Here is a 17,924-nt window from a genome sequence, read left to right on the forward strand (position 1 = left end):
TTTCGGACAGCGCAAGTGCTAATTCATACTTCTCTCGCCATACATGATAGTTGCCCCCTTCAAGAGGCGGAACGTGCGAGATAAATGCCATAGGGTTGAGTCCTAAAAAACACCATCAGAGATAGTGTGAAAATATGACTTAATAATTACATGCCTTAATTTAACGTTGGTCAAAATTAAAACATACAACATATAACATTCTTCTACACTAATTCTACATCACCGTTGGGCAGAAATAGAATTAATGCATGGAAAAACTCATGAAAAAAGATTATAATATTGCTATTATCAACGTTTGTCAGAAAAATAACAATATTATAATTTACGGAATAAAAAATAACTGCTCTTCAAATTAAATCCACCCATGGGTTCGAATTTAATTAGAATATAATAAATGTTAAACTTTGCAGCGGAAACATAAAAAATAATTTATCTACTTTTCAGAAGCATTTTACTGTACTCATCTACTCTCTGAAAAAATTATCTCGTTGGGTCAAATTTTGATAGAGATTTAACATCAAAACTTGACAAAGTTCATCAAAACTGCTTCTGAAAAATAATAAAACTTAAAACAGGGAATTTAATGTACATTCAGTCTGGCCCAGCAGGCGCTCACGTGTGTCTCTATTCTCCGCAGCCCAGTAGTTTTGCGCGCGGCCCAGTATGCAGCAGCAGCGCACGGCCCAATAGCGCTTGCGCATGCGCGCGCAGCGCCTCCCTCGCGCCCAAGCCGCAACCAGGGCCTGGGATGGGATTTGCCAATCCCGCCTGGGCCAAATCGAGCCCAAGCAATCTTAGCCGTTCATCACCATCCGACGCCCGGGCGTTGATTTCATGAGATCAAAACCGCTCGCTGCCGTCGTCTCCCAAACCTTAGGTCCATTTTGTCCCTCCCCTTTCACCCATCAGCACCGCAGCGAAATGGAGCGGCGTAGTAGCAGCCTCCTATGGCTGTCGGAGGAGGTGGCGGCGCCGCCGCACTCCCTTTCGCTGGCACACGTGCTCCCCGGAGGGAGAGCACGCCGCCATCAAGCGGCCCTGCGTCGACGCCCTGAGCCCACGCCCGCGCCCGCACGTTGGAATCTCGGCGACGAGAGGCGGCTCGGCTACCCGCGCGGCATCAATGACGGCCGGCGGTAGTGTGCTCCGGCGAGAGGACCGGGTAGGCCCGCCGGATCTCTTCTTATCTAGGGTTAGGGTTCACATCTTTTAGAGAAAATTCAAATCCCCTCCTTCTACTTTCTCGTTCTATTCTACCCCAAGATCTAGATCTATACCCTAGTAAGGCGTCTGATACCATTGATAGAACTTAAGATCACTAGGAGTAGATCTAGCGGGTATAAACTTGCATTTAGGATATAGTAAACCCTAGAACATGAACTAAAACTGAGAGAGATAGAGAGAGAGGATGAGAGTGGGGAGGCGTTACCGGCCATCGGCAGGCTTAGCGGAGGAGCTGGCCATGGTGTCGATGTAGGGCAACAGTGGAGTCCGGCGGCGGTGTCGAAGGCGCAGTGGAGGCACGGTCGCAGATGCGGCGATGAAGACGCGGCGGTGGTGGCTTCTCGTCGCTGGTAGCGCTCCTCTCTAGATCGGCTTATGGTTAGGATGTAGGTGGGGTTTGTGGCGGCTCAGGTGAACCTCGTGCCTTGTGCCCCGACACCCACCTCCCTTTTATGGCGCTGTAGGACGAGGGTCCACCAACCATAGATAGGGTTGGGCGCCCCCGATCAGGGCGCAGATCAAGGGCCCAATTGACCGTTGGGTCAAGTTGGTAGAGATCAACCTAACAACTCCCTCTTTTGCATTGGGGCCTTGTTAACGCTTGACCTGTTGAGAGCCATAGCAAGCTTGATTATATCGTATAGATGCTATCATATGAGCACTAAAATGCCGGATCGTGTGCCCATGGCTTGGGCGCATACGCCCTGCATCCAGGACTTCAGAGTTGCTCTTTTTCTTTTCTTTTTTGAGAGGACACTCTCTTCTCATTGTCTATAATCTGACAGTTTAGTACTTTCTCTGTTCCAAATTATAAGACGTTTTGGTATTTCTGGATCCATAGCTTTTACTATGTATATCGCGACATAATATACATCTAGGTGCGTAGCAAAAACTATGAATCTAGAAATGTCAAAACGTCTTATAATTTGGGACGGATCGAGTAGATCACTAGTAGAGGTTGGCTGTCTGATGCCTTTGCACGATGGGCTTCTTTTCCAGTTCTGTTGGACCGGACAGGGTACTAGGATATCAGGATGGCCCATTACAATGAATCGGCCCAAATTCTAACTGGGCCCCGGAATGGTCTCTTTGGGCTATAACTATACCCACACACATGTACCATGTCGCCGTTTTGTTCAGAGCCTTCTGTATTATTTTTTTCTGTAGAAGGAAAACCGAATGGACATTTTCTGCTAGTAGTAGTATATGATGATGAACATATATAAATAATTGGTGCGAAATGATCATGCGAGATTTGCAAAGACTTGGCAGCTGCTGCACATATCTTGCATGACATGATAGACGGTGATGGAATGCATCCGTACCTTACAACACAGTCAAGCATGGTGCCATTTGCTTACAAGCCATCCTCAGATCAAATGGCAGCATCTCCCTTGGCACCGCGCGTCTCCATGCGCAACCGGCCGAAAGCAAGCATGGCCGGCTGTCGCCGTCCTCTTCGTTCCTCAAGCCAAAGGCCAGGCCACCTGTGTGCTTCACTCAAAAGCATTGCAGGGAACTGAAGCACACGATTATGCGTGTGTCGATCAGTGTGGTGATCCAAATGCAACTGCGAGGAAATTCCAAACACAGAACATCTGTTTCATTGAGGATCAAGGGAACTAGTTAGCAGTGCTGTAAACCATGATGAGGTCCAAAAGGCAGATGGAGACTAGCTACTAGGTGTCAGTGTCTCGTTCATATAGACAGGAGGCAGACAGCTACAGGGGCTTCTTTGGGTGCCAAGGCACGCATTGTTTAGAAGCGATGCAAACCCAGCCGAAACCGTAGCAGAGGAGCCAAGTCACTTGCAACTCAAACCTTCACGCTCTTCCCTCCAAAAAGCCATTGGATATATAAATATGTGCTACATGATCACCACCACAGCTCACTAACCTTCACGCTCTTCCCTCCAAAAAGCCATTGGATATATAAATATGTGATGCATGATCACCACCTACAGCAGCACAGCTGCGCCCAGCTCCCAGCTCTCCTCTGATCAAGTAGCAATGGCGTTCAACCCTAGCCCTCCAGGACTGGGCTTCCCCTACTTCCCTCCAAACCCTTACCTTCCAAGACCACCGCCGCAACCACGGCCACAAGCCCCACCGCCGCCACAGCGGTTCCCACCACCACCGCCACAGCGTGCCCCGCCGCCTCCTCAGCCTCCACCGCCACGACGCACTCCGCCACCGCCCACCCTACCACCACCACCTCCTCGTCGCGCTCCCCCACCACCGGCTCTGCCACCCCCGCCACCACGCCGTGCTCCGCCACCGCCCACAATGCCGCCACCGCCACCGCGCCGTGCTCCTCCGCCTCCCACTCAGGCCCCGCCGCCACCTCGCCGTGCTCCCCCACCACCGTCCCCGCCTATTCGCCCACCGCCACCACCAACTCCTCGGCCTCAAGTGCCACCACCGCCTCACCCGCTCGCACCGCCCCCGCCACATATCCATCCTCCGCCGGCGCCTGTGCCGCCTCCGCCTAGCCCTCCGCACCACATTGTCATCATCGTGGTGTTCGTCTCACTCAGCGGCCTGCTGCTGCTGGCATGCCTCGCCGCGCTCCTCTGCTGGCACAAGAAGAGGGGGAGGAAGACGGAGACCAAGGCTGAGGTGCTCAACTTCAGCGACCATGTCCATGTCCACAAGGATACCATGCCAGGTCCTGGGGGTGCCAACGTCGTCAGGCTGACAGTAGACGAGGACGTCAAGTTCCAAGAGGCGGTCAAGAAGCAGGACGCCATTGGCGAGTCCTCAAACACCGCAGCAGCTGGGGAGACAACAGCGCATCACCACCTCCCTTGGACCTGGCACAAGAAACATGAGAGCAGAGAAGAGAAGACAGAGGTCATCAACGTCACAAAGCACAAGCATGTCGACGAGAAGGTCATACCAGGGCCGCATGGTGAAAAGATTGAGGTCCTTTCAGAAGATGAAGATATCAGATTTGAAGAGGCCGGCGAGAACGAAGATGAGTTTGAGAAATCCAAGGCACGCATAACCAAGTCCTAAGATGATATGATGCCATATCCATATAGTATCTGCCTACACTGAAGGCCCTTCAACTTGGGGCAATTACCATACCCATACACAAATACACATACTACCCTTGCATGCATTTGAGTATTTATATAAGATTCTATGTTCTTTCATGTGAATGAAATAAGGGCGCACAGACCCATCTGATTGGATTCAATGTGTAATTATATGCCAGCATTTGTATATGAGCAGTTTGTGTGAAACAATTTCCTCAGAAGTTTCACTTAACCCCACTGTGTAAGATGACGGTTAGTGGCTGCATGTTGCATCATAACAAAGTGTGATCATACACATAGCCTTTCTGTTCACATTCTCCCCAATTGTGTCGAGCAGGAAGAGAATCTATGGGACTAGGGCAGAAGCTGAACAAGGCGGCACAAACAACTTTACAGGGTAGCCTAAACATAATATCCAGTACTTGTCACTACATAACACATCATAATCCTAACTGCTTCTGCTACTTAGTTGATTGCGATAGGAGTAATTCGCCTCTTAGCAGGCTTACTCGATGCGATGTTCTTGGTCGGTACTGGTGGTGGTGTCACTTCAACAGCCATGGGAATGGTTGCCTCCTGGACTTTGTTATCATCGACATCTACTTCCATACTGTCTACTATTACCGGCTTCTTGTTTTCACAGGCCACATTTCCTTCAGCAAGCTCCCCTGTTCCTGAAATTTCAAGAGTTGGTTCTTGTTAGTGCCTTCAAGAAAATACATGGGAGTAGGGGTGACAAATAATATGGTCTGACATGGGCATGCATAGATAGTCGGTAAGAACGATTTCTTCCACATGATTGGAGCAAGGGCATCAGAGAGCCATTTGATTGGAAGGACTGTGTTACCGTATTGTAGATCAAATTTTAAGTGAGCAATTTATGTGAAAAAATTCAGACGAAATTTATCAAGATGCCTGTCAGTGAGGCCCTTTAGTAGTTGCCATGTTACTTATAACATTTGTTTTTGAATGAACGGACACATACAACAACAGCAACAAAGCCTTTAAGTCCAAAACAAGTTGGGGTAGGCTAGAGTTGAAACCCAGCAGAAGCAATCAAGGTTCAGGCACGTGAATAGCTGTTTTCCAAGCACTCCTATCTAAGGCTAAGTCTTTGGGCATATTCCATCATTTCAAATCTCATTTTATTGCCTCTACCCAAGTCAACTTCGGTCTTCCTCTCCCTCTCTTCACGTTACTATCCTGGCTTAGGATTCCACTACGCACCGGTGCCTCTGGAGGTCTCCGTTGGACATGTCCAAACAATCTCAACTGGTATTGAACAAGCTTTTATTCAATTGGTGCTACCCCTAATCTATCACGTATATCATCGTTCCGAACTCGATCCCTTCTTGTATGACCGCAAATCCAACGCAACATACGCATTTCCGCGACACTTATCTGTTGAACATGTCGTCTTTTCGTAGGCCAACATTCTACACCATACAACATAGCAGGTCTAATCGCCGTCCTATAAAACTTGCCTTTTAGCTTCTGTAGTACCCTTTTGTCACATAGAACACTAGATGCTTAGCGTCACTTAATCCACCCTGCTTTGATTCTATGGCTAACATCTTCATCAATATCCCTGTCTCTCTGTAGCATTGATCCTAAATATCGAAAGATATCCTTTCTAGGCACTACTTGACCTTCCAAACTAATATTTTCCTCCTCCCCAGTAGTAGTGCCAAAGTCACATCTCATATACTCAGTTTTAGTTCTACTGAGTCTAAAACTTTTGGACTCCAAAGTCTCCCGCCATAACTCCAGTTTCTGATTCACTCATGTCCGGCTTTCATCAACTGGCACTACATCGTTTGCGAAAAGCATACACCAAGGGATGTCCCCTTGTATGTCCTTTGTGACCTCATCCATCACTAAGACAAACAGATAATGGCTCAAAGCTGACCTTTGATGTAGTCCTATCCTAATCGGGAAGTCATCCGTGTCTCCATCACTTGTTCGAACACTAGTCACAACATTGTTGTACATGTCCTTAATGAGCCCGACGTACTTCGTTGGGACTTTATGTTTGTTCAAAGCCCACCACATAACATTCCTTGGTATTTTATCATAAGCCTTCTCCAAGTCAATGAACGGACACATGACAGTGCTTATTTCATTGATGGTCATTAACACAGCAGTCCATATTAATGCTCCCATGTGTCATGAGTACAATCCGAATCTTTAGGTGTAGATCAGAAGGAGAATATAGGTAGACTGGATTTCTTTAAAGATCACCTATAAAAGTGAGATGCAATACTTGCGATAACAATATAAGATCTAACTGCTTCAGCTACCTACTTTACTGCAAATGCAGCAATTCATTTCTTATATTAGACTTACTCGTGATGTTCTCCGTTGGCAGCAGTGGTGCTCTAACTCCTACAGCCACAGGGTTGGCTTCCATCTTAAGCTTGCTGGCACTAATATCAACCTTCATGCAATCTGCGGATACAGGCTTCTTGGTCTCAGGTGTCAAATTCCCTTTAGCAATTTCCTTTGATCCTAGAGATTTATCCAAAATTGGGCCGTGTTAGAAGAGTGTCTTCCAGGAAATCACATCAGAAAGGGGGAAAAGGGACAATACAGTGTAAGGTTTGACATGCAGAACTACCAAACATATGCATCGCATCTTTAAAGATCATCCTACATACCAATAGATCACTTGTGAATCATTTTTATTAGTTTCATTACAGATTGTATAAGGTTTGATACAGAGAACTACAAAATGCAATGGATCTGCGGAGATGATCTTACATATCAATACATCACTTGCGTATTGTTCTTATTAGCTTCATGGAACCTAGAGATTTATAGACGAATGAAGCTCTATTGATCTCAGACAATTACATAAAGGTGATACATGTAACCTAGAGGTATGTCAGGTACGTCTGAAAGCAAGAAATGCAGGGTATTCCATCACATGCAGGGTATGACATTCCTCAAAAAAACATGCAGGGTATGGCTATGTGCCACAAGTCAATGAAAAACTGGAAAACAAAATATGCCATTTTCCTTTAAGAACAAAACAGGTTCAAGTGGTAAGATGAATATGATTTAGATGGCAAATGATATGGAGCCTTTCGGCAGGAGATGGTTAACAAGGATAATTCGAAAATCAGTATGTAAAATCTGTTCCAAACAAGTTTAGTACCCCCCCCCCCCCATTCCAAATTATAAACTGTTTTTGCTTTTCAAAGTACATAGCTTTTGCTATGCGCCTAGATATACGCTATGTCTAGATACATAGCAAAAGCTTGTATCTAGAAAAGCCAAAATGACTTATAATTTAGAACGGAGGTAGTATCATTCTAGTCGCCCATTGCTAATTTTTATATTAATTACAGTTGGTCATTGTGATTGTCATACGAGCCAGTATTGAATCCTAAAACTTCTGAGAAAATAACCATGATGTACACTGATGATGAATGGAATGTTCCAAGCAGGAATACAATTCTCAACATGCAAGTACGCAACAACCGACAAAGAAAATAAATAATGGTATGGAAAGATGAACGGAATGGAGAGATACCAGGGAGGATGTGGGGCTCTCCCAGTTCCTCATTCTCAAACTCTATTATAGTACAGTAGCCATCTCGTGATGACACTGCCAAGTACTTAGCATCAGAAGACCTGACACAAATAGATTGCAAAGATGAATTACTAGCACCAGTAGATATGCAAAGCTCGACTGGGAAGACTACAAAAGCAAAACTGTATAAGTACCCACCATGCAATATCGGTAATGGCAGCATAGTGTAGACCAGCATGGACTAGAATTGGAGGAACACTTTCTGTATCATAGACATACAGAGAGTTCAAAGTAGCAACAGCAAAAACAACTCTATAAGGAAGCTTGAAGAGACCATCTGCAAAATTTAAATGTGATTCAGATTCATTGTAAAAAGATAAGTAGAACTTTTGAGCAAAGCAAAGTTGCCATAAATTGAGCTACCTGGGTTAGAACCACGTGGTTTGAACAGCACAGGGCAGAAGCGTACTGCTACTATAGCTTTACTGGCCCCAGGGAGTTGTATTGCAGGCCTGCAGTGCCAAATACAGTCAGTAACCTAAAAGAGCAATGAAACTACATGTACAGTCAAAGTTAGATTCTAGAGTATGTGCTTCGGTCCCAAAACACGGAATACATCATGATAACCTTATCTAAAACGCCAAATGTCTGTAATCTGTAACATTCATCAGAAATTTAGCACATACACAATAGAAAGTAAGATTCAGCACCCTGTGGCAACTAAGCAATCAAATGTGATTACCTTCTAAAATTTAAGACTTCAAAGTTTTCACTTATAACTTATTTTAAGGTGCAGTAAACTAACCTTACATTGAACAAAGAAATGTAGCAGGAACGATTCTGTGATGGTCCAAGTACCATATTATCTTATTTTAAGTATCAGTTGAAATGTTGAGTTTGACCAGATTGGTCCCTTTGTTTATATGTCAAGAACTGGAAAACACAGGGTTACTTCAAGTAATAGATCTGCTACCTTGAGAGGTCACGCCTGGACATTATATAAGCGGTATTAATCACTTCGGAAGAGTGTTTAGAAAGGCCTGATAAAGATATTAGGGGGTTATGATGATAGAGAATTTGCTGAAAACAGACTAAATAACATGCAACCAGTGAACACAGTTTCAAGCTTAAGAAACGTGAGCTGAACTATCACTAAACACTAATGCAAAAACAATATATACCTGCTGGCAATACTAGAAAAGATCCATCAGGTGACCATGCCAACCTCCGGAAGAAAGATGGTAGTGTCTCATCGTGAAACAAATGAGATTTAATCGGTGGCTGCAAGACAAAGGATCATATTCCTGCTCAGTTAAAACACAGTTTGCATTCAAATGCTGTAGCAATGAGGGCAGAGATAAACCCACCTTAGATTCATCATGATTCTGATATTCTACCTTCACTAGTGTATGCTGGCAAACAAAGTTCATCCTCTCCGCGTTCTTGGATTTGCCCTGAGGCTTATTTGCATATATTTTACAGGTTCTGTCAGAACTCAGTGAAGCAATATACTGGCCCAAAGGATCCCACACCACACCCTGAACATAATGCAGATGTCCCTCCAACTTTTGGTGCACCGTGCCTGAGAAAATCATCAGATATCAATAACACAAGATAGGACAGAACTCATGCTGCTGCAAATAACAGATTCCGTACTGTAGCGGGAGTCACCTTTACTAGCTTCCCAAATTATGCAAGTGTTGTCAACTGATGCAGAAACAAGGAATGCGCTGTCATGCGACCACTGGAGGTCAAGAACATCCTTGTGATGGAATCTGTGAATGAAATGAAACAAATTAGGCCGTTACCATTTAGCAGGCTTCCAAAGAAGCAGGCCAGTTTGCGGAAAAAGAAGTTTCCGTTTCAGTAAGCAGAACTCACAGTAACGTCTTGTGAATTTTCCATGCCTCACCGTCGTCAGCGGAATGCAGTTTCCAGAGGATGATGCCGCCACCTGTACATCATGAAACACAACAATTCATCGCACGTGGACACACGAAACCATCTGATAATTGAGCGATAAATAAAGATAGCTTCACATTACGAATTCAATTGTTCCGGTGCAATGAATATTGGCTAAATCAATTCCATTTTATTATGATTAACAAAACTAATTCCATTTTAGATGATTAGCAAAAAAAAAATTGCATTTTAGGATGGTAGGCAAAACCAATTATGACTTGACATATAATCCTAGATAGATGCCAAATTGAGCGTACCGTCAGCACCAGAGGCGAGATACTCCCCTGCAGGAAACCAAGGCGGGAAAGAGTCAGTTACAAAAAGACTGGAAGAGACTTTATATATCTCTGTATGTATGGGCTCCAAGGGACAGAACAGGAAATCAGAAATGAGTGTACCTGAAGGGGAGAAGCGGAGGACGTTGACCGCGGAGCTGTGGGCGGTGTTATTGGGGACGAGGGCGCTCTTGAAGGTGGCAGTGGGGAGCTTGTCGTCCGAGCCATCCGACGCTATCACCCAGATCTGCAATCCCGAACCGGTCACGGAACGACGCCGCCGAAATGGGAGGGGGCAAATCTCGGATCAGCAAGAGCAAGGCAATGGCGGTGGAGGAGAGGAGAGGAGGCGGGGGCAACCAACCTTGACGTCGTGGTCGGCGCCGGCGGTGGCGAGGCGGCGGGAGGCGGGGTGGAAGTCGAGGCTGAGCACCGGCTGCTGGTCGTGCCAGTTGATCTGCAGCGTCCCGCCTCGCATCTTGTGAAGTGCTGGACGGGCTCCGCCGATCGGGCTTTCCTCCTCGACGGATTGCCTTCACCTCGCCTCCAATCTCTCTCTCTCTCTAGGGTTTGGATTGGATTTGGGGAGAGGGAAAACCAGCGGCGGGAAAAGGGAGTGGATTGCGCGCGCACCTTCCACTCTGTTGCGCGCTCGCTTCTTCTAGCACTGGTAGCAAGATCTGGGCCGAATTTTGAGTAGGCTAAATTGCGGCCCATTTACTGCATGTGCGTGGGTTGGGCGGGCAGTGGGAATACTGTTCAAGCCAGCTCCCTAGGATTTTTTTATTATTTTTAATCATTCTTATTTAATATTTTAATAATAACCGCTCCTAAACAAATTTGCAGATCTGACCTTTAGGTAGCGCCAATCCGCCTGGCGTGACAAAATAATGTTTGTGCGGCAAGATTTGCCACATTAGACGGTGTTTCCTACATGGAAAACCTTGTCACAACACTTTGTTGGCATGACAGTATTTTTTTGTCGCGCCACCAGAAGTGGCATGACAAGACTCAACCTTAAAAAAAATGGTAACTTTTCGATACGACATCGAACGAAGATAGTCTTTATATAAAATTGTAAAGCTCGATGAGATCTATAACTTTATAGTTCTGAGTTTTTCATTTGAGGACCCTAAAATGCTCAAAAAATAAATATAAAAATTTCAACAGCATAATAATAGTGTATCGCGCTTGTCGCAATAGAAAAATAATATCTGTTTTATATGGTGTCAAATGAAGATACTTTATATATCAAAGTTGTAGCCCTCAATGAGATCTAAAACTTTATAGTTTTAAGTTTTTACATTTGAAGTTGTTAAGATGCTCGATAAAATAATATAAAGTTTAAGAAGCATATTAATTGTGAACCAGGACTTGTCACCTCACAAAAATTATATTTTTCTTAAAAGGTGTCAAATAAAGATACTTTTTATATCAGTTTTTTAGCTATAGATAAGATCTACAAGGATTTAGTTTTGAAGTTTTTCATTTGAGATTGTTAAGATGCTCAAGGGTATTCTATCCAAGGGTTTTTTTTTTTTTTTTTGCTTTAATAGGGTTGTAGTATGGTTGGGGCAGCTTTCCCAACATATTCTTTGTGTATGTGCCCATCCTTGTACACGTATCTTTACGTTTTCCTTACATCTTAATATATGTGTGTATTATCAAAAAAATATTAAAACATTATAAGATATCATGTTAGGCTGAAGTGACGGGTCATGAGAGGGTTAAGTTCGTTAAGGGCATAGCGAGCTAGAACCGAACCAACAGCAATTTACAAAGATCTTCTTTTCATTACTCTTGATTACCTGGTTCAGCTCTCATGAAATTGATAGTCTAGATTTAGAATAGCGCGCATCTATGGATGATGCAAGCTATACGTACCGTTACAATGCAAAAGCATGTCTGCTAGTGACTTTAATAAATTTATAAAGAGGCTTAAGAAGGTCTCTAGATTTCCAATAGTGGTAGGGATGACTTGCTGAGTTCACTGTTTTGGTAAGAGGGAGAATTATTTCTGTGACCAAGTTATCAACCTTGTTTTCCTTCTCAGTTTTATTAACAAGACATCGGCATTCTAGATTTAGATCAACAAGAAAGACGCCTATAAATTCAAGCTGAACATCATAACAAAGTAAATAAATTCCTTGTCCGTTAAGGGGGGAAAATAGTTTGGCAAAAAAAAAGGGGGGTGATAGTGATGGTTTCTTCTTTTTAATTTGGGGGCGATGAATGAAACAGATTCAAGTGGAACTAGATATTGTCTATAAGATCACATTTTTGCTACTACTATAGTGCTGCACTTCCCGGGCCAGTATACGAGTGGACGGACAGCTAGAGGATGGATGGATATATATATATACATCCTGTGGTAGCTAGGCATCGATATAATCACCTAGCAAATTAAAAAAGCTTCACTGGCGTCGTCAGTTCATCACTATAATATAATAGTAGTATAATCTATCCTGTTTGAATAAGAAAAAGGAATTGTCGACAAATAAAACTGATGTATGCACACTAACCACGCTTCACATAGGAAGTATACAAAGCAATACAAGCACTATAATCTACTCCTATCTTGTCTGGAAAAATATATATATGTTTATTATTGTCGACAAACAAGCACACTAACCAGCAGATAATGGGCGCACCATCTACGGCGATAAGATAGATAGATGATGTAAAAAAGAGCAAAAAATGGCAAGAAAAAGGTGGTGATCGAGTTCGAGAGGAAAAAAATCGATCTGATCCACTCGGGAAAAAAATCGATGTTAACCTAATCCGACTAGAGTATTCAAGGGCCTATGCCATAACTTTCGAGCGGTAATAATCACCAGGTCGAGCATGGGCTGAAATTTTTGACCTAGCACCTGAGTTCTAACCCGAGAAATAGCATGACCCGACCCGACATGTCCGTTGGATGGAAACACATACCAAAAATAATTGAGCCGATGCCGTGCTCGGGTCGGGCTCATGCGGGTTTTTTTTTTTCGTTTTGACATGATGTTTGAACGGGTTAGATCGACATAAGTACTTGCTAGCTAAATAATAAGTAAATTATGTACATTTTAATTAGTTAGTCAGGTTTTTTTTTACGGTGGAACTTATCGACCACTAGATACACCAGTTGTACGGTTAATCTTTTTTTAGATTATTATAAGGGTGCATACGTGCTTTGTCACGAAGATCGGCCGAGTAGGTATGCAGAACCAGCTACGGATTTCGAGAGATCAACATGCCAACATATATACGTAGGTACGTATGTGGTTTACTTTGGTCGACCGTGTTTTTCCCACGTTCACGCTTGCTGCCGGATATATAGATTATGTTTGAGAGGAACCCTACCGGACTCTGCCGGATTAATAAATTATAAATATATGAGATGATGATCGATGTGCATCTCTATGTCTGGCCGTAGTCGTCACACGCGTTTCATTTGCACATACACCTCCACCATATACTATTCGTTTGTCCGCTCCACTGCCACTAGCTACTACACTGCGGCATGCATGCATGACCCATATCCAAAAGCTAAATAAAGTCCAATGCAAAAAGCAACGGTCGTGGAGGTATTCGAATCCGGGGACTAAAGTTGTTAAGAGGTGTTATATGGGGGTGTCAAATCGAGTGTTTGATAGTAATAATAAAATAAATTACACAAGTCGTTAGTAATCCACGGGACGAATTTATTAAGCCTAATTAATCCATCATTAGCATATGCTTACTGTAGCACCACGTTGTCAAATCATAGAATAATTAGGTTTAATAGATTCGTCTTGTAAATTAGTCTCACTTTGTACATTTAGTTTCATAATTAGTCTATATTTAATACTCTAAATAAGTGTCAAACATTCGATGTGACAGAGACTAAAATTTAGGAGGGAAACCAAACACCCTGTGTACTCCTCCTTGGGGAGGCGTTACCGAGCATCGGCAGGCTTGGCGGAGGAGTTGGCCATGGTGTCGATGTAGGGCAGCAGTAGAGTCCGACGGCGGTGTCGAAGGCGCAGTGGAGGCGCGGTCGCAGAGGCGGCGATGAAGAAGCGGCGGTGGCGGCTTCCCGTCACTGGCAGCGCCCCCTCTCTAGATCTGCTTAGGGTTAGGATGTAGGTGGGGTTTGTGGCGGCTCAGGTGAACCTCGTGCCTTATGTCCCGGACCCCACCTCTTTTTTATGACGTTGTGCGACGGGAGCCCACCAACCATAGATAGGGTTGGGAACCCCCGATCAGGACACGGATCAAGAGCCCAATTGGCCATTGGGCCAAGTTGGTAGAGATCAACCTAACATTCTCTCCCTTGATCTCACCTTATGACTGAAACTTAACTTACTTTATCTTTTTCCCATTCCATCACAAATCAGTGCATAGAGCGTGCCTCATCGTCACGGTCAGTTATCATTAGATTAACAGCTACAATGCACCTCTCTATTTTGAAACAGATTCTCATCCAGGCCCTTATTGTCCAGGAATCATAGGCTTTCCCTTAAACTCATGCCGGCTAAGTGTTCTCTGAACACGTTGGGTGGTAAGCCTTTTGTAACCGGATCCGCGAGCAACTTTTCTGTACTTATATGCTCAAGACTAATTATATGATCTCGGACTTTGTCTTTCATAACATAATACTTTATGTCAATATGTTTGGCAGCGCCACTTGACTTATTGTTGTGAGTATAACATACTGCTGAATTATTATTACAGTATAACTTGAGTGGCTTATGTATGTCGTCTACCACTTTTAAACCGGGCATAAATTTCTTCAGCCAGTTCACCTACCCTGTGGCCTTATAACACGCTACAAACTCGGCATACATCGTAGACGATGTAGTGATGGTTTACTTTGAGCTTTTCCATGTTATAGCTCCTCCTGCGAGAGTGAATATATATCCTGGCGTGAATTTTCTATCATCTCCCGCATAATCTGAATCTGTATACCCCTCTATGTGTAGGGAATCAGATCTTCTGTACGTTAGCATGAGATCTTTTGTGCCTTGCAAGTAATGCAAAACTTTCTTTACTAGTCTCCAGTGTTCTATTCCTGGATTACTCTGATATCTGCCAAGTAACCCAGTAACAAATGCTAAGTCAGGGCGTGTACACACTTGAGCATACTGTAAACTTCCGACAGCTCAAGCATATGAAACCGCTTTCATTTGATCGATCTCATATTGGTTCCTGGAACATTAAAATTCCCCAAATCTACCGCCCTTGACTATGGGAGCAGGTGAAGGCTTATAATTTTGCATACTGTATTTCTTTAAAACTTTTTCTAAGTATGCCTTTTGTGATAGTCCTAAAACCCCCTTTTCTCTATCTCGGTGAACCTCTATTCCTAGAACAAACGAAGCTTCACCGAGATCCTTCATATCAAACTTCGAGGACAAGAACTTCTTTGTTTCTAGTAGTAGATTAACATCACTACTAGCAAGTAAGATGTCATCCACATACAAGATTAGGACAATGTATTTTCCATTCTTGAACTTTGCATAAACGCAATTGTCCTCTACATTTTTCTGAAACCCAAACTTTCTTAATCTACTATCAAACTTTAAATACAATTGTCTTGATGCTTGTTTTAATCCGTAAATGGATTTCTTCAGGTGGCATCCCATACGTTCTTTTCCTTCCACAACAAAACCTTTAGGTTGTGCATGTAAACATTTTTCTCCAAATCCCCGTTTAGGAACACCGTCTTTACATCCATCTGATGTAATTCTAAATCATAATGCGCCATTATAATTCTAAAAGAATCCTTACATGAGACTGGAGAAAATGTCTCATTGTAATCTATGCATTCTCTTTGCGTGAAGCCTTTCGCCACAAGTTGCGCTTTAAATCTTTCTACGTTCCCTTTGGAGTCATGTTTAGTTTTGTAGACCCATTTACAACCTAATGTCTTGGCTCCTTTAGGAATTGTTTCTAAGTCCCAAACACCATTGGTATTCATTGATCTTATTTCATCTTGCATGGCTTCAATCCACTTTGATGAGTGAGCGCTTCTCATGGCTTCTTCAAATGAGGTGGGATCACCCTCCATTTGAAATTCTTCACATTCATAGACTTCATAGTTATCAGGAATGACTGATCTCCTGACTCTTTGAGACCTTCTAGGGGCCTCGTTAGTTGATGCTTGTTCTATATGAGGCTGTTGATGCTCTTCCTCATGTGTGACAATGGGTTCTATGGGATCCTGAATGACAGGTTCCTCATGTTCATTAATTGTTGCCACAGGAGAACTAACAACAGGCGTTGTTACTACAGTGTCATGCACTGTTGGTACAGCAACAATAGGTAGCATGAAGAATGGTTCTAGAACCATCAGAGTGGGCACGTATACCCGCTTCTCTTCAAAATTAATTTCTCATGCTACCATGCTCCCTTTGACCAAATCATCCTCCAAGAACACAACGTGTCTCATTTCTACAAACTTCGTATGTCTGTCAGAACAATAGAAGCGATAACCTTTTGACTTTTCTAGATAGCCAATGAAATGGCAACTGACTGTCTTGGAGTCTAGCTTCCCTATGTTTGGATTAAAGACTTTAGCCTCAGCTAGATAACCCCACACACATAAATAGTTAAGTGAGGGTTCCTTTCCTGTCCACAACTCATATGGTGTTTTGGGCACCGACTTGCTTGCACTCGATTAAGAATATGAATGGCGGTTTTTAACGCCTCCACCATAAACTTATCGGTAGAGTAGAGTAAATTATCATACTTCTCACAATATCCATTAGGTACGGTTGCGTCTTTGAAAGCTCTAGTTTGGTTTTGGTGAATTGATGAAACCCTAAGTGCTAAACTAGTTTATCAAGTGATCATGAGATAGGTAGCACATTCCAAGTGGTAAAGCAAATGAAGATCATGACATGATGATGGTGTTGCCATGGTGATGATCAAGTGCTTGGACTTGGAAAAGAAGAAAGAAAAACAAAAGGCTCAAGGCAAAGGTATAAATGGTAGGAGCCATTTTGTTTCGGTGATCAAGACACTTAGTGAGTGTGATCACATTTAGGTTTGATAGCCGTACTATTAAGAGGGGTGAGCTTAGCCAAAGCCCTCCCACTCATCTCCATCGTAGATTTATCATCTTTGTGATATTGGGAGTGAATCCAAGTGCATTGCTTGAGTGTTTGCATCTAGAGGCACTTGGTGTTTGTGTTTTGCTGTGGGATTCGCTTGTTACTCTTGGTGGTTGCCGCCACCTAGACGGCTTGGAGCAGCGAGGATCGTCGAGCGGAGGTTGATGATTGTCTCCGGCTCCGATCGTGGTGATTGTGAGGGGTTCTTGACCTTTCCCTGGCGGAGAGTCAAAATGTACTCTAGTGAATTGCTCATGGCTTGTGTGATCCTCATCTTGTGTTGGTTGTGCAGCACCCTATTGAGGGTTTGGCATGTGATGCCATTTAGCGCGTAAACCTCCAAGTGAGTGAATCACCACAACGAGGACTAGCTTGCCGGCAAGCAAGTGAACCTCGGTAAAAAATCATTGTGTCATCATTTGATTCCGAGGTGATTGGTCTTCATTGATATTGATTCTTATGATTGATTGGTTCATTCCTCGACATGGCAGTATAACCATCTTACTCTCTCTCTCTCTTTACATTACCGCAAACTAGTTATCAAGCTCTTTAGTGTAGCTAGTTGTGAGAGCTTGTTAGTTTGGTTAGTGTGGCTCTTTAGTTAGTCTTTAAGAGCACACTAACTTAGTATAGTGACATAGCCATTGTGTGGATAGAAACTATAGAAACTAGAATTGTGGTAGGTGGCTTGCATTTTTAGTAGGCTAGCGCAACACTTGTTTCGCCTCATAATTGTCTAACCGGTTTATTAAGTGTTGTTGTAGAAAATTTTAATAGGCTATTCACCCCCCCTCTAGCCATTAGGACCT

General features: G+C 43.5%; 2 protein-coding genes across 3 annotated transcripts; one reads left to right on the plus strand and one right to left on the minus strand.

The window, feature by feature from the left end:
* The first annotated feature begins 3,129 nt into the window (after positions 1-3,129).
* On the plus strand, positions 3,130-4,367 carry LOC136531569 (protein TRACHEARY ELEMENT DIFFERENTIATION-RELATED 7A-like). The gene has a single exon (XM_066524212.1). It carries the CDS (start codon positions 3,171-3,173, stop codon positions 4,239-4,241), a length of 1,071 nt encoding a protein of 356 aa, XP_066380309.1. The 5' UTR covers positions 3,130-3,170; the 3' UTR covers positions 4,242-4,367.
* A 139-nt stretch (positions 4,368-4,506) lies between these two features.
* On the minus strand, positions 4,507-10,636 carry LOC136531568 (chromatin assembly factor 1 subunit FAS2 homolog). Of its 2 annotated transcripts, XM_066524209.1 has the most exons (13): positions 10,401-10,636; positions 10,160-10,283; positions 10,019-10,045; positions 9,681-9,753; positions 9,471-9,574; positions 9,167-9,381; positions 8,981-9,080; positions 8,773-8,839; positions 8,223-8,311; positions 7,998-8,136; positions 7,800-7,900; positions 6,611-6,772; positions 4,507-4,938 (listed from the first exon to the last, which is right to left on the minus strand). In XM_066524209.1, the coding sequence occupies exons 1-13, from the start codon at positions 10,512-10,514 to the stop codon at positions 4,730-4,732; spliced, it is 1,524 nt and encodes a 507-aa protein (XP_066380306.1). In that variant the 5' UTR covers positions 10,515-10,636; the 3' UTR covers positions 4,507-4,729. The 2 variants fall into 2 exon arrangements, with proteins under 2 accessions (XP_066380306.1, XP_066380308.1); XM_066524211.1 differs by lacking the exon at positions 6,611-6,772.
* Positions 10,637-17,924: the final 7,288 nt, after the last annotated feature.

The sequence above is a fragment of the Miscanthus floridulus genome, unplaced genomic scaffold (assembly GCF_019320115.1).
Source record: "Miscanthus floridulus cultivar M001 unplaced genomic scaffold, ASM1932011v1 fs_373_5_6, whole genome shotgun sequence".
Taxonomy (NCBI): Eukaryota; Viridiplantae; Streptophyta; class Magnoliopsida; order Poales; family Poaceae; genus Miscanthus; species Miscanthus floridulus.

Coding starts and splice junctions, on each gene's coding strand:
- LOC136531568 (XM_066524209.1), bottom strand. CDS start 10,514: ATGCGAGGCGGGACGCTGCAGATCAACTGGCACGACCAGCAGCCGGTG. Junction 9,754..10,018: donor TCTCGCCTCTGGTGCTGACG/GTACGCTCAATT, acceptor CATGATGTACAG/GTGGCGGCATCATCCTCTGG. Junction 6,773..7,799: donor AGAGCCCCACATCCTCCCTG/GTATCTCTCCAT, acceptor ATAAATCTCTAG/GATCAAAGGAAATTGCTAAA.
- LOC136531569 (XM_066524212.1), top strand. CDS start 3,171: ATGATCACCACCTACAGCAGCACAGCTGCGCCCAGCTCCCAGCTCTCC.